The following is a 16205-nucleotide window of genomic DNA, read 5'->3' on the forward strand; positions in this document are numbered from 1 at the left end:
ATTGTTCATTTGTAGTGGTCTTTCTTGAACTATTTGGGAAGAAAAGATAAGAAAATAACTAAAAACTTGTTGAAAAATAAACAAGTGATTCAATTATAAATAAAGATTTCTACACATAGAAGTAATCATCAACTTAAAGTGTCCTCTTTGGGGATTGTAATAGAGATCCATCTGGATTCATCAACTTCATTCTAAACATTTCTTCACAAAAAAAGAAATATTTAACATCAATATTAATGAAAACATCTATCTGTCAACACTGAATATTGCATTGTTGCTTTTCTTTTCACAGTTTATGAACTTACATTCATCATTCCATCCATTTTCTACCGCTTATTCCCTTGTGGGGTTGCGGGGGGCGCTGGCGCCTATCTCAGCTACAATCGGGCGGAAGGCAGGGTACACCTTGGACAAGTCGCCACCTCATCGCAGGGCCAACACAGATAGACAGACAACATTCACACTCACATTCACAGACTAGGGCCCCAACCCTAACCCTAATTTACATTCATATTTTGTTAAATTATTATTTAATAAATATATTTGTAAAGGATTTTTGAATTTTTGCTGTTTTTAGAATATTTTTTAAAAATCTCACGTACCCCTTGGCATACCTACAAGTACCCCCAGGGGTACACGTACCCCCATTTGAGAGCCACTGGTCTGAATCATGTTTTGTTTAGTTATGTTCTGTTAGTTTTAGAATCTTTTAGTTCCGGTTTGTGCACTTCCTTGAGTTGGTTTTGGTTGCCAATTATGTTCACCTGTCTCTGATTAGTGTTTGGCCGCTCACCTGCTATTCGAGTACTAATCAGAGGCATTATTTAAGCCTGCCATTGCCGGTCAGTCGGCCTGGCGTCATTGTTATAGTTTATGCTGTTTGTTCACATCATGCCGTCGCCACGTGAGTTTTATTTGCCTCATGCAACACCGCTACCTAAGTCGTTTTTTTGTCATGCCACAGTTACGTGTTTATTTCTCGGCCATAGTCCATGCTAATAGTAGCATTAGCTTCGAGTGTGACTTGTTTTCCATTTTTTGTGCTACTTTGATGTTTTGTGGAATAAACCATGTTCCGACCTGCACGCCATGTCCAGAGTGGTCCGTCTGCATTTCGGGAGAAAAAAGCCCGCGGCAAGCTGCGACCCCCCCCCCCACCCCCGTCACGACAGGGTCCAAATAGAGTAGAACATGGGTGTCGAACTCTGGCCCATGGGCAAAATTTGGGCCGCCATGTAATTTCATTTGGCCATTGAGGCATTATCAAATTAACATTAGAGCTGGCCTGCCGGAATTATAACACCGCATTCACCGCTAAGGGTATTACTTACAACCCTCCTGTTTTTTCTGGGAAACTCCCGAAGTTCCTGAAAATCTCCCGGGGGAAACCATTCTCCCGAATTTTTCCCAATTTTCTTCCCGGACAACAATATTGGGGACGTGCCTTAAAGGGGAACATTATCAGCAGACCTATGTAAGCGTCAATATATACCATTTTCATTTTCAACATTGCAGCATCGCGTGGACATCGGGGGCGGTACCTCTGGATTGGCAGACCGGGGTGGTGGTCCCTCTCTTTAAGAAGGGGGACCGGAGGGTGTGTTCCAACTATCGTGTGATCACACTCCTCAGCCTTCCCGGTAAGGTTTATTCAGGTGTACTGGAGAGGAGGCTACGTCGGATAGTCCAACCTCGGATTCAGGAGGAACAGTCTGGTTTTCGTCCTGGTCGTGGAACTGTGGACCAGCTCTATACTCTCGGCAGGGTTCTTGAGGGTGCATGGGAGTTTGCCCAACATGTGCTTTGTGAACTTGGAGAAGGCATTGGACCGTGTCCCTCTGGAAGTCCTGTGGGGAGTGCTCAGAGAGTATGGGGTATCGGACTGTCTGATTGTGGCGGTCCGCTCCCTGTATGATCAGTGTCAGAACTTGGTCCGCATTGCCGGCAGTAAGTCGGACACATTTCCAGTGAGGGTTGGACTCCGCCAAGGCTGTCCTTTGTCACCCATTCTGTTCATAACTTTTATGGACAGAATTTCTAGGCGCAGTCAAGGCGTTGAGGGGTTCCGGTTTGGTAACCGCAGGATTAGGTCTCTGCTTTTTGCAGATGATGTGGTTCCTCATGGCTTCATCTGACCGGGATCTTCAGCTCTCGCTGGATCGGTTCGCAGCCGAGTGTGAAGCGACCGGAATGAGAATCAGCACCTCCAAGTCCGAGTCCATGGTTCTCGCCCGGAAAAGGGTGGAATGCCATCTCCGGGTTGGGGAGGAGACCCTGTCCCAAGTGGAGGAGTTCAAGTACCTTGGAGTCTTGTTCACGAGTGAAGGAAGAGTGGATCGTGAGATCGACAGGCGGATCAGTGCGGCGTCTTCAGTAATGCGGACGTTGTACCGATCCGTTGTGGTGAAGAAGGAGCTGAGCCGGAAGGCAAAGCTCTCAATTTACCGGTCGATCTACGTTCCCATCCTCACCTATGGTCATGAGCTTTGGGTCATGACCGAAAGGATAAGATCACGGGTACAAGCGGCCGAAATAAGTTTCCAGGTCTCTGCCTTAGAGATAGGGTGAGAAGCTCTGCCATCCGGGAGGAACTCAAAGTAAAGCCGCTGCTCCTCCACATGGAGAGGAGCCAGATGAGGTGGTTTGGGCATCTGGTCAGGATGCCACCCGAACGCCTCCCTAGGGAGGTGTTTAGGGCACGTCCAACCGGTAGGAGGCCACGGGGAAGACCCAGGACACGTTGGGAAGACTATGTCTCCCGGCTGGCCTGGGAACGCCTCGGGATCCCCCGGGAAGAGTTAGACGAAGTGGCTGGGGAGAGGGAAGTCTGGGTTTCCCTGCTTAGGCTGTTGCCCCCGCGACCCGACCTCGGATAAGCGGAAGATGATGGATGGATGGATGGATGGATACAAACACCGGGTCTCAACCCTGTTATTTTCCGTTTTTTCGACTATTTTTTTGGAACCTTGGAGACATCATGCCCCGTCGGTGTGTTGTCAGAGGGTGTAACAACACTAACAGGGAGGGATTCAAGTTGCACCACTGGCAAGAAATCTGCCGCCAGACCCCCATTGAATGTACCAGAGTGTCTTCACATTTGACCGTCGATGCTAAGACAGACATGGCACAGAGATGTATGGATAACCTGCAGATGCATTTGCAACTATATTACGTTTCCTTCCACCCACATTTAATGCGAAAAAAACACTTACCAATCGAAGATTTTAAGTTGCTCCAGTGTCACAAGATGCGAAAGTCCCGATCGTTTGGTCCGCACATTTTACCGGCGATGCTAACGCAGCTATTCAGCCATGCTATGGCTATGAATAGCGTCAATAGCTATTCGCTCAATAGCTTCAGTTTCTTCTTCAATATTTTCATACTCCAACCATCCGTTTCAATACATGCGTAATCTGTTGAATCGCTTAAGTCGCTGAAATCTGAGTCTGAATCCGAGCTAATGTCACTATATCTTGCTGTGGTATTCCCATTGTTTGTTTACATTGGCAGCACTGTGTGACGTCACAGGGAAATGGATAGTCGCATCGCAAATAGCGAAAATCAAGCACTTTATAGATTTTTTTAGGGATATTCGGGGACCGGTAAAATTTTGAAAAAAACTTCAAAAAATACAACGGGCCACTGGGAACTGATTTTTATTGTTTTTTAACCCTTTTGAAGTTGTGATAATGTTCCCCTTTAAAGGTACTGCTTTAAGCGTTCTCTCCAACTTGTCATGTCACACAATTAATGCGGCTTGTACACACAAGTGAATGCAATGCATACTTGGTCAACAGCCATACAGGTCACACTGAGGGTGGCCGTATAAACAACTTTACCACTGTTACAAATATGCGCCACACTGTGAACCCACACCAAACAAGAATGACAAACACTTTTCGGGAGAACATCCGCACCGTGACACAACATAAACACAAAAGAACAAATACACAGAACCCCTTGCAGCACTAAGTCTTCCGGGACACTACAATATACACCCCCCCCGCCACCACCAAATTTCAAATTTATTAGCTTGTGGAAAATGTTAATGTTGATATTTACTTCAGAAGGCTGCAAATAGAAAAGAGGCATTACATTTTGTATTTAAATTGTATTTAATGTACCATTAATGTTTTTCTCGTTTGTTCTTTGAAAGTTGATTTTGCACTATGAAGTTATATAAGCGATGATTGTTCCATATTCAGTGTTAAAGCAATTCAGAGTAGCAAAATGAGCAATAATTACCGTTTTATTCATGCACTTTCTCTTGCTACTTCAAGGCGCGAATGTTTGATTCATTCATTATTGTGATTTTATTTTTAATGTGGAAAATAGTTTATTCTGATATTTACCTCGGACAGTCGAACCTCGGATTCAGGAGGAACAGTGTGGTTTCCGTCCTGGTTGTGGAACTGTGGACCAGCTCTATACTCTGGGCAGGGTTCTTGAGGGTGCATGGGAGTTTGCCCAACCAGTCTACATGTGCTTTGTGGACTTGGAGAAGGCATTGGACCGTGTCCCTCGGGAAGTCCTGTGGGGAGTGCTCAGAGAGTATGGGGTATCGGACTGTCTTATTGTGGCGGTCCACTCCCTGTATGATCAGTGTCAGAACTTGGTCCGCATTGCCGGCAGTAAGTCGAACACATTTCCAGTGAGGGTTGGACTCCGCCAAGGCTGTCCTTTGTCACCGATTCTGTTCATAACTTTTATGGACAGAATTTCTAGGATCAGTCAAGGCGTTGAGGGGTTCCGGTTTGGTGGCCGAAGGATTAGGTCTCTGCTTTTTGCAGATGATGTGGTCCTGATGGCTTCATCTGGCCGGGATCTTCAGCTCTCACTGGATCGGTTCGCAGCCGAGTGTGAAGCGACCGGAATGAGAATCAGCACCTCCAAGTCCGAGTCCATGGTTCTCGCCCGGAAAAGGGTGGAGTGCCATCTCCGGGTTGGGGAGGAGACCCTGCCCCAAGTGGAGGAGTTCAAGTACCTAGGAGTCTTGTTCACGAGTGGGGGAAGAGTGGATCGTGAGATCGACAGGCGGATCGGTGCGGCGTCTTCAGTAATGCGGACGTTGTACCGATCCGTTGTGGTGAAGAAGGAGCTGAGCCGGAAGGCAAAGCTCTCAATTTACCGGTCGATCTACGTTCCCATCCTCACCTATGGTCATGAGCTCTGGGTCATGACCGAAAGGATAAGATCACGGGTACAAGCGGCCGAAATGAGTTTCCTCCGCCGGGTGGCGGGTCTCTCCCTTAGAGATAGGGTGAGAAGCTCTGCCATCCGGGAGGAGCTCAACGTAAAGCCGCTGCTCCTCCACATGGAGAGGAGCCAGATGAGGTGGTTCGGGCATCTGGTCAGGATGCCGCCCGAACGCCTCCCTAGGGAGGTGTTTAGGGCACGTCCAACCGGTAGGAGGCCACGGGGAAGACCCAGGACACGTTGGGAAGACTATGTCTCCCGGCTGGCCTGGGAACACCTCGGGATCCCCCGGGAAGAGCTAGACGAAACCCAGACTTCCCTCTCCCCAGCCACTTCGTCTGGGGAGAGGGAAGTCTGGGTTTCCCTGCTTAGGCTGTTGCCCCCGCGACCCGACCTCGGATAAGCGGAAGAAGATGGATGGATGGATATTTACCTCAGAAGGCTGGAAATAGAACAGAGGCATTCAATTTTTATTGAAATTTTATTTGATATGCCATTGATAAAAAAAATAAAAAAATATTATTATTTAAACCTTGATTTTGCATGTCATTATAAAGTTATATAAGCCTCCCTTGTTAATATTCAATGCAAAACTTGTTTGGGTCCCTATTAAAAGGTTTATTTGTTCAACCTTGGCCCACGGCTTTGTTCAGTCACTCTGTATTTTGACACCCCTTCAATTCCAGGGGTGTCAAAATCTACGCTTCGGCTGATACTGGGTGGAGTGTAAGAGTGACTGAGTCATTCCTCTAAACTCCTTGTGTTGGTTCAGGTCCAGAATCCCTATCACAACGCTTCCTTGTTGGAGCAGAGTGGGCTGCACCGCATCACCTTGGGAGCCTCCACCATCTCCTCCGTCAGCTCTGCCAGGTAAGAAAGCACATTCCTACTTGCACATTGCAAAAAGTCAGTGTTCAAAAACAAGGAAAAATTCAAGCTGCAAGCAGCGATGGACGGGACTGCTTTGGCTGCTGCCCCCGCGACCCAAGCCCGGATAAGCGGTAGCTAGCCGGCAGCCATCTTAACAAATATTTCACACAAGGGCGAAGCACGACTAATGTTAATATTGTGTCACTGGCGCTTTTATGCCATTTATAAGAGTGGTAGGAAGAAAAAAAGCCGAAAAAAAACGTCTAGCTCTCTGTGTGAACGCAAGGCGGCCATCTTAGAATTTTTTTTCAGCGTAGCGGTTCTTTGAAGGCTAATAAAATCAAAACCGGACCATTCATTGTCTTTACCGTAGCATAAAAAGTGCAGAAGTCCTTAAAACGCCACAACAGTCAGGCTCATATGTAAGTACCCAAAATAAAAAATGTCGGACGGTTGTTTTTACTTTAAAACATATTGGCTTAGCTGCGGCACCTGGTAGCCATCTTGGTATAGACCAGGGGTAGGGAACCTATGGCTCTGGAGCCAGATGCGGCTCTTTTGATGACTGCACCTGGCTCTCAGATAAATCTTAGCTGACGTTGCTTACCAGGATAAGTATTTAATAATTCCGCTGGTAATCACAGTGTTAAAAATATTCTTCAAAATACAAAACATTCTCATGCATTTTAATCCATCTATCCGTTTCTAACGCACCTGTTCAAGAAGTCGCATTAATGGTCAAAAGTATAGCTAACTTCAGAATAACAATGTCATTAAAAAGAATAAGAGATGCACACATTTAGTTGTTGTAATCTGGGAAAGTCCAAATGAACGAAAAGGCGTAGAATTGTACAAGTGTACAGGTCTACAGGTTTCTCTCCCCATTGAGCTAAATTGATTCCTGTCTCTGTTTAATTCCTTGCTTCTTGTCTGTTTAATAGATGTCATCAGTGTTTGAACCTGACTGTTGTAATTGTTAATAATGTTATATGGCTCTTACGGAAATACATTTCAAAATATTTGGCTTTCATGGCTCTCCCAGCCAAAAAGGTTCCCGACCCCTGGTATAGACGATCACAGCCCCTCCCTCACGAATGTTGGTGCGTGCGCAACAGCAGCAGAAAAAGAAGAAGAAGAAAAAACGTCTCCCTCACTGTCTGCGCACGGCGGCCATCTTTGAAATGGTTTTCAGCGCGGCAGTTCTTTAAAGGCTGAGAAAATCCAAACCGTATCAATCAATCAATCAATGTTCATTTATATAGCCCTAAATCACTAGTGTCTCAAAGGGCTGCACAAACCACAACACAAACCACTACCACATCCTCGGTAGGCCCACATAAGGGCAAGGAAAACTCACATCCAGTGGGACGTCGGTGACAATGATGACTATGAGAACCTTGGAGAGGAGGAAAGCAATGGATGTCGAGCGGGTCTAACATGATACTGTGAAAGTTCAATCCATAATGGATCCAACACAGCCGCGAGAGTCCAGTCCAAAGCGGATCCAACACAGCAGCGAGAGTCCCGTTCACAGCGGAGCCAGCAGGAAACCATCCCAAGCGGAGGCGGATCAGCAGCGCAGAGATGTCCCCAGCCGATACACAGGCAAGCAGTACATGGCCACCGGATCGGACCGGACCCCCTCCACAAGGGAGAGTAGGACATAGGAGAAAAAGAAAAGAAACGGCAGATCAACTGGTCTAAAAAGGGAGTCTATTTAAAGGCTAGAGTATACAAATGAGTTTTAAGGTGAGACTTAAATGCTTCTACTGAGGTGGCATCTCGAACTTTTACCGGGAGGGCATTCCAGAGTACTGGAGCCCGAAATGAAAACGCTCTATAGCCCGCAGGCTTTTTTTGGGCTTTGGGAATCACTAATAAGCCGGAGTCCTTTGAAGGCAGATTTCTTGCCGGGACATATGGTACAATACAATCGGCAAGATAGGATGGAGCTAGACCGTGTAGTATTTTATACGTAAGTAGTAAAACCTTAAAGTCACATCTTAAGTGCACAGGAAGCCAGTGCAGGTGAGCCAGTATAAGTATATATGTATGTATATATGTATATAAAGGTATATACAGTATAGGTATATATGTATGTATATATGTATATAAAGGTATATACAGTATAGGTATATATGTATGTATATATGTATATAAAGGTATATACAGTATAGGTATATATGTATGTATATATGTATATAAAGGTATATACAGTACAGGTGTAATGTGATCAAACTTTCTTGTTCTTGTCAAAAGTCTAGCAGCCGCATTTTGTACCAACTGTAATCTTTTGATGCTAGACATGGGGAGACCCGAAAATAATACGTTACAGTAATCGAGACGAGACGTAACAAACGCATGGATAATGATCTCAGCGTCTTTAGTGGACAAAAATGGAGCGAATTTTTGCGATATTACGGAGATGAAAGAAGGCCGTTTTAGTAACGCTTTTAATGTGTCCCTCAAAGGAGAGAGTTGGGTGGAAGATAATACCCAGATTCTTTACCGAGTCGCCTTGTTTAATTATTTGGTTGTCAAATGTTAGAGTTGTATTATTAAATAGAGGTCGGTGTCTAGCAGGACCGATAATCAGCATTTCCGTTTTTTTGGCGTTGAGTTGCAAAAAGTTAGCGGACATCCATTGTTTAATTTCATTGAGACACGCCTCCAGCTGACTACAATCCGGCGTGTTGGTCAGCTTTAGGGGCATGTAGAGTTGGGTGTCATCAGCATAGCAGTGAAAGCTAATACCATATTTGCGTATGATGTCACCTAGCGGCAGCATGTAGATGCTGAAGAGTGCAGGGCCAAGGACCGAACCCTGGGGAACTCCACACGTTACCTTAACATAGTCCGAGGTCACATTGTTATGGGAGACGCACTGCATCCTGTCAGTAAGATAAGACTTAAACCAAGACAGGGCTGAGTCTGACATACCAATTCGTGTTTTGATACGCTCTAATAAAATATTATGATCGACTGTATCGAAAGCAGCGCTAAGATTGAGGAGCAGCAACATAGATGACGCATCAGAGTCCATCGTTAGCAATAGGATGTCGTAGTGGTTTGTGCAGCCCTTTGAGACACTAGTGATTTAGGGCTATATAAGTAAACATTGATTGATTGATTGATGAAACTTCCTGACTATTTTATACACCCCAAACCCCCCCCCCCCCCCTGTGCGTCGGTAAGGTGGGCGGGGTTGGGGGTGCGGGGGTGTAAAATATATTCAGTGTGTGTCATGAATACAAAGGATTATGGGTATTAGTTGTGTTGCGTTTATGTTGTGCTACCGTGAGGATGTTCTCCCGAAATGTGTTTGTCAATCCTGTATTGTGTGGCTTCAAGCTCAGCGGGCCGCATGTGGCCCCCGGGCCTGAATTTGCCCAGGTCTGACTTAGTGGGTCAGTGGGGTGACGATGAAATGGCGCATGTAGAGCAACACTAATCTTCTTTCTTTCCATAGCTCAGTGCTCGTTTGTAGAAGACATGCAATATTTGAGTGGAGGTCCTCTATTAGTCTGCATGAGCGCACCCACTGTGTCCCACTTGACCTTCTTTGCTTGCTTTCTTAGAGAAAATCTCCTAGCTCGTCAAACTCTGGAGCAGAGCATCGTTCAAACCGGAGCGACGGACCTGGACGTGGCCATGTTTCACCGAGATGGAGGTAAACACTTATGTAAGCGCTACTTTGATCGAAGATATAGGTTTCACATCAATATGTGCAGTAAAAACTCCAGATCCATTTGTGGATTGTGTCTCACAAGGCGAGGATTCCGATTCCGACTCGGACCTCTCCATGGACGAGGAGCGCAGTCTCTCCATCCCGTCGTCTGAGAGCGAGGACAACGTCCGCCTGCGAGGTCGCATCCAGCGGCGTTTCAAACGCTCCAATCACGGCGAGCGCCTGCTCACCGAGCCCGCCCACAACGGTACCAAAGGTAGTTGACTACGCCACTCGTCTTGTTTTTATTTTCCATTTGAGATACAGTTTTTTCTGATATCGTGGAACTTTGATTACCATTTACTAGGATAATTTACTAGGATAATTCTGGAAGATCCCTTATCTGCTTATTGATTTAATAGTGTTTTAGTGAGATTGTAAAGACATACCTTGAGGTCGGATGCCTGCGGTGAACTTTTGCCGCTGATAAAAAAGCCTTGCGTTTACCGGAAGTAGCAGACGATGACATCACAAGGGTGAGGGCTCCTCACGTCCTCACATTAATTTGAGCGAGGATGAAAGATTTGTGGATGATGATATTGATAGCGAAGGACTAGAAAAAAAATAAATAAATAAAATAAAAAGCGACGGCTCTAGGCGGCGGCAGTGTGAGCGTTTCAGATGTAATTAGACACATTTACTAGGATAATTCTGGAAAATCCCTTATCTGCTTATTGTTTTAATAGTGTTTTAGTGAGATTGTAAAGACATACCTTGAAGTCGGATGGCTGCGGTGAACTTTTGCTGCTGATAAAAAAGCCTTGCCTTTACCATAAGTAGCAGACGATGACGTCACAAGGGTGAGGGCTCCTCACGTCCTCACATTAATTTGAGCGAGGATGAAAGATTTGTGGATGATGATATTGATAGCGAAGGACTAGAAAAAAAAAAAATAATATAATAAAAAGCGACGGCTCTAGGCGGCGGCAGTGTGAGCGTTTCAGATGTAATTAGACACATTTACTAGGATAATTCTGGAAAATCCCTTATCTGCTTATTGTTTTAATAGTGTTTTAGTGAGATTGTAAAGACATACCTTGAGGTTGGATGGCTGCGGTGAACTTTTGCCGCTGATAAAAAAGCCTTGCCTTCACCGGAAGTAGCAGACGATGACATCACAAGGGTGAGGGCTCCTCACGTCCTCACATTGTTTTTAATGGGAGCCTCCAGCAGCAAGAGCTATTCGGACCGGGAAAACGACAGTTTCCCCATTAATTTGAGTGGAGATGAAAGATTTGTGGATGATGATATTGATAGCGAAGGACTAGAAAAAAAATAAATCAAATAAAATAAAAAGCGACGGCTCCGGGCGGCGGCAGTGTGAGCGTTTCAGATGTAGTTAGACACATTTACTAGGATAATTCTGGAAGATCCCTTATCTGCTTATTGTTTTGATAGTGTTTTAGTGAGATTGTAAAGACATACCTTGAGGTCGGATGCCTGCGGTGAACTTTTGCCGCTGATAAAAAAGCCTTGCCTTTACCGGAAGTAGCAGACGATGACGTCACAAGGGTGAGGGCTCCTCACGTCCTCAAATTGTTTTTAATGGGAGCCTCCAGCAGCAAGAGCTATTCGGACCGAGAAAACGACAATTTCCCCATTAATTTGAGCGAGGATGAAAGATTTGTGGATGATGATATTGATAGCGAAGGACTAGAAAAATAAAATAAAATAAAATAAAAAGCGACTGCTCCAGGCGGCGGCAGTGTGAGCGTTTCAGATGTAATTAGACACATTTACTAGGATAATTCTGGAAGATCCCTTATCTGCTTATTGTTTTGATAGTGTTTTAGTGAGATTGTAAAGACATACCTTGAGGTCGGATGGCTGCGGTAAACTTTTGCCGCTGATAAAAAAGCCTTGCCTTTACCGGAAGTAGCAGACGATGACATCACAAGGGTGAGGGCTCCTCACGTCCTCAAATTGTTTTTAATGGGAGCCTCCAGCAGCAAGAGCTATTCGTACCAAGAAAACGACAATTTCCCCATTAATTTGAGCGAGGATGAAAGATTTGTGGATGATGATATTGATAGCAAAGGACTAGAAAAAAATAAATAAATAAAAATAAAAAGCGACGGCTCCAGGCGGCGGCAGTGTGAGCGTTTCAGATGTAATTAGACACATTTACTAGGATAATTCTGGAAGATCCCTTATCTGCTTATTGTTTTAATAGTGTTTTAGTGAGATTGTAAAGACATACCTTGAAGTCTGATGGCTGCGGTGAACTTTTGCTGCTGATAAAAAAGCCTTGCCTTCACCGGAAGTCGCAGACGATGACGTCACAAGGGTGAGGGCTCCTCACGTCCTCACATTAATTTCAGCGAGGATGAAAGATTTGTGGATGATGATATTGATAGCGAAGGACTAGAAAAAATAAAATAAAATAAAATAAAAAGCGACGGCTCCAGGCGGCGGCAGTGTGAGCGTTTCAGATGTAATTAGACACATTTACTAGGATAATTCTGGAAAATCCCTTATCTGCTTATTGTTTTAATAGTGTTTTAGTGAGATTGTAAAGACATACCTTGAGGTCGGATGGCTGCGGTGAACTTTTGCCGCTGATAAAAAAGCCTTGCCTTCACCGGAAGTAGCAGACGATGACGTCACAAGGGTGAGGGCTCCTCACGTCCTCACATTGTTTTTAATGGGAGCCTCCAGCAGCAAGAGCTATTCGGACCGGGAAAACGACAGTTTCCCCATTAATTTGAGTGGAGATGAAAGATTTGTGGATGATGATATTGATAGCGAAGGACTAGAAAAAAAATAAATCAAATAAAATAAAAAGCGACGGCTCCGGGCGGCGGCAGTGTGAGCGTTTCAGATGTAGTTAGACACATTTACTAGGATAATTCTGGAAGATCCCTTATCTGCTTATTGTTTTGATAGTGTTTTAGTGAGATTGTAAAGACATACCTTGAGGTCGGATGCCTGCGGTGAACTTTTGCCGCTGATAAAAAAGCCTTGCCTTTACCGGAAGTAGCAGACGATGACGTCACAAGGGTGAGGGCTCCTCACGTCCTCAAATTGTTTTTAATGGGAGCCTCCAGCAGCAAGAGCTATTCGGACCGAGAAAACGACAATTTCCCCATTAATTTGAGCGAGGATGAAAGATTTGTGGATGATGATATTGATAGCGAAGGACTAGAAAAATAAAATAAAATAAAATAAAAAGCGACAGCTCCAGGCGGCGGCAGTGTGAGCGTTTCAGATGTAATTAGACACATTTACTAGGATAATTCTGGAAGATCCCTTATCTGCTTATTGTTTTGATAGTGTTTTAGTGAGATTGTAAAGACATACCTTGAGGTCGGATGGCTGCGGTAAACTTTTGCCGCTGATAAAAAAGCCTTGCCTTTACCGGAAGTAGCAGACGATGACATCACAAGGGTGAGGGCTCCTCACGTCCTCAAATTGTTTTTAATGGGAGCCTCCAGCAGCAAGAGCTATTCGTACCAAGAAAACGACAATTTCCCCATTAATTTGAGCGAGGATGAAAGATTTGTGGATGATGATATTGATAGCAAAGGACTAGAAAAAAATAAATAAATAAAAATAAAAAGCGACGGCTCCAGGCGGCGGCAGTGTGAGCGTTTCAGATGTAATTAGACACATTTACTAGGATAATTCTGGAAGATCCCTTATCTGCTTATTGTTTTAATAGTGTTTTAGTGAGATTGTAAAGACATACCTTGAAGTCTGATGGCTGCGGTGAACTTTTGCTGCTGATAAAAAAGCCTTGCCTTCACCATAAGTAGCAGACGATGACGTCACAAGGGTGAGAGCTCCTCACGTCCTCACATTGTTTTCAATGTGAGCCTCCAGCAGCAAGAGCTATTCGGACCGAGAAAACGACAATTTCCCCATTAATTTGAGTGAGGATGAAAGATTTGTGGATGATGATATTGATAGCGAAGGACTGGAAAAAAAATAAATAAAATAAAATAAAAAGCAACGGCTCCGGGCGGCGGCAGTGTGAGCGTTTCAGATGTAATTAGACACATTTACTAGGATAATTCTGGAAGATCTCTTATCTGCTTATTGTTTTAATAGTGTTTTAGTGAGATTGTAAAGACATACCTTGAAGTCGGATGGCTGCGGTGAACTTTTGCCGCTGATAAAATAGCCTTGCCTTTACCGGAAGTAGCAGACGATGACGTCACAAAGGTGAGGGCTCCTTGTTTTTAATGTGAGCCTCCAGCAGCAAGAGATATTCGGACCGGAAAAACGACAATTTCCCCATTAATTTGAGCGAGGATGAAAGATTTGTGGATGATGATATTGATAGCGAATGATATTGTCTTACCTTATACACAAACACCATAATAATACTTGTATGTTAAAGCACATTACAATACATCAAGTGATGCGGCTTCATTGCTTACTAAAGTAATACTAAAATATTTTGATTGATTTTTAAACACCATGTGTAATGTTCTATCTATAGAGTGTTCCAGAGCTTAAGTCCCGCCCTTATGGGAGTTTCAACTTTGACCACTGGGTCAGTTGCTATGTCGAGTGGTGCTTTCCATCATTTTCAGCAGACTGCATTGCAAAAATGATTAACCCCACCCAAGAATGGGGCCATACCAATCCCTTCCCTACTGCCAGTCAAATTCTCGCTTGTTTATCTACCAAAGGGGTTAGGTTCTCGTATTTATCTGTAAATTGCCGGTATATTTACTCTCTATAGCAGGGGTCAGCAACCTTTTTGAAACCAAGAGCTACTTCTTGGGTTCTGATTAATGCAAAGGGCTACCAGTTTGATACACACTTAAATAAATTGCCAGAAATAGCCAATTTGCTTTACTTTTAGCTCTATGTTATTATTAATAATTAATGATATTTATCTTTGTGGAAACACTGATCATCTTAATGATTTCTCAAAACAAATATATATTTTGATGACATGTTTTAAATAGGTTAAAATCCAATCTGCACTTTGTTAGAATATATAACAAATTGGACCAAGCTATATTTCTAACAAAGACAAATCATTATTTCTTCTAGATTTTCCAGAACAAAAATTTGAAAAGAAATTCAAAAGACTTTGAAGTAAGATTTAAATTTGATTCTACAGATTTTCTGGATTTGCCAGAATAATTTTTTTTGATTTTTAATCATTATAAGTTTGAAGAAATATTTCACAAATATTCGTCGTCGAAAAAGCAGAAGCTAAAATGAATAATTAAATTAAAATGTATTTATTATTCTATTTAATCATAAGTTTGAAGAAATATATCACAAATATTTTTTGTCCAAAAACCAGAAGAATTAAATTAAAATGTATTTATTATTCTTTACAATAAAAAAAAAAAAACTTGAACATTGATTGAAATTGTCAGGAAAGAAGAGGAATGAATTTAAAAGGTAAAAAGGTATATGTGTTTAAAAATCCTAAAATCATTTTTAAGGTGGTATTTTTTCTCTAAAATTGTCTTTCGGAAAGTTATAAGAAGCAAAGTAAAAAAAATAAATGAATCTATTTGAACAAGTGAAGGCCAAGTCTTTAAAATATTTTCTTAGATTTTCAAATTCTATTTAAGTTTTGTTTCTGTTAGAAATAAAAATGTCGAGCAAAGCAAGACCAGCTTGCTAGTAAATAAATAAAATGTAAAAAATAGAGGCAGCTCACTGGTAAGTGCTGCTATTTGAGCTATTTTTAGAACAGGCCAGCGGGCGACTCATCTGGTCCTTACGGGCTACCTGGTGCCCGCGTAACCGCGTTGGTGACCCCTGCTCTATACCCCAAAGGAAAGCACATAAAATGAGCAAGATAGGGGAACCCTATCCCCGACTTAAACAAGTTGAAAAACTTATTGGGGTGTTACCATTTAGTGGTCAATTGTACGGAATATGTACTGTACTGTGCAATCTACTAATAAAAGTATCAATCAATCAATCAAAAAGGCACCAGAAAATGTGAAAAAAAAACTTTTATAGAATACAAAAAAGGTCAATCAAATCCATGCATAATTCATGTGCCGTATATATATTTATTAGGGGTGGGCAAATTAATGCGTTAATTACGCGTTAACTCATCAATCTATTAACGCCGACAATTATTTTATCGCACATTTGCGTATGTTGTTTACATGCTTTTATTTTGTTAACGCCTTTTCTTAACAAGATGGCGTCGCCCGCCGTGGAGGGGCTCTTGGTAAAGATGGAACATTTGGCAAAAATACCGGACAATTCTGCAAATTTCCTGGCTGGCTTACAGCGTGGTCACTCCGGGATCACTTACGACCGCCAGACAATTCTGGATGTGGATAGATCGGGCCGTTTTGGACTGAATGAGGCGTGCTTGCTAGAGCGGCTAGCTAGCATGGGAATACTTTGCCGCCTACATCCAGCGGCCTGTGAAGCAGCGGAGTATATGTGTTGTCTGTCTATTTATGAATAATGCAGACCA

At 43.3% G+C, this 16205-nt stretch overlaps 1 protein-coding gene across 1 annotated transcript in view; it reads left to right on the forward strand.

The window, feature by feature from the left end:
- celsr3 (cadherin, EGF LAG seven-pass G-type receptor 3) overlaps nt 1-16205 on the forward strand; it is a 245899-nt gene that overhangs the window by 209607 nt on the left and 20087 nt on the right. The window contains 3 exon segments of the mRNA XM_061904867.1: nt 5969-6066; nt 9645-9736; nt 9837-10010. Of these exon segments, the coding sequence (XP_061760851.1) occupies nt 5969-6066; nt 9645-9736; nt 9837-10010 (364 nt within the window).

This window comes from Nerophis ophidion, linkage group LG06, assembly GCF_033978795.1.
Source record: "Nerophis ophidion isolate RoL-2023_Sa linkage group LG06, RoL_Noph_v1.0, whole genome shotgun sequence".
NCBI lineage: Eukaryota > Metazoa > Chordata > Actinopteri > Syngnathiformes > Syngnathidae > Nerophis > Nerophis ophidion.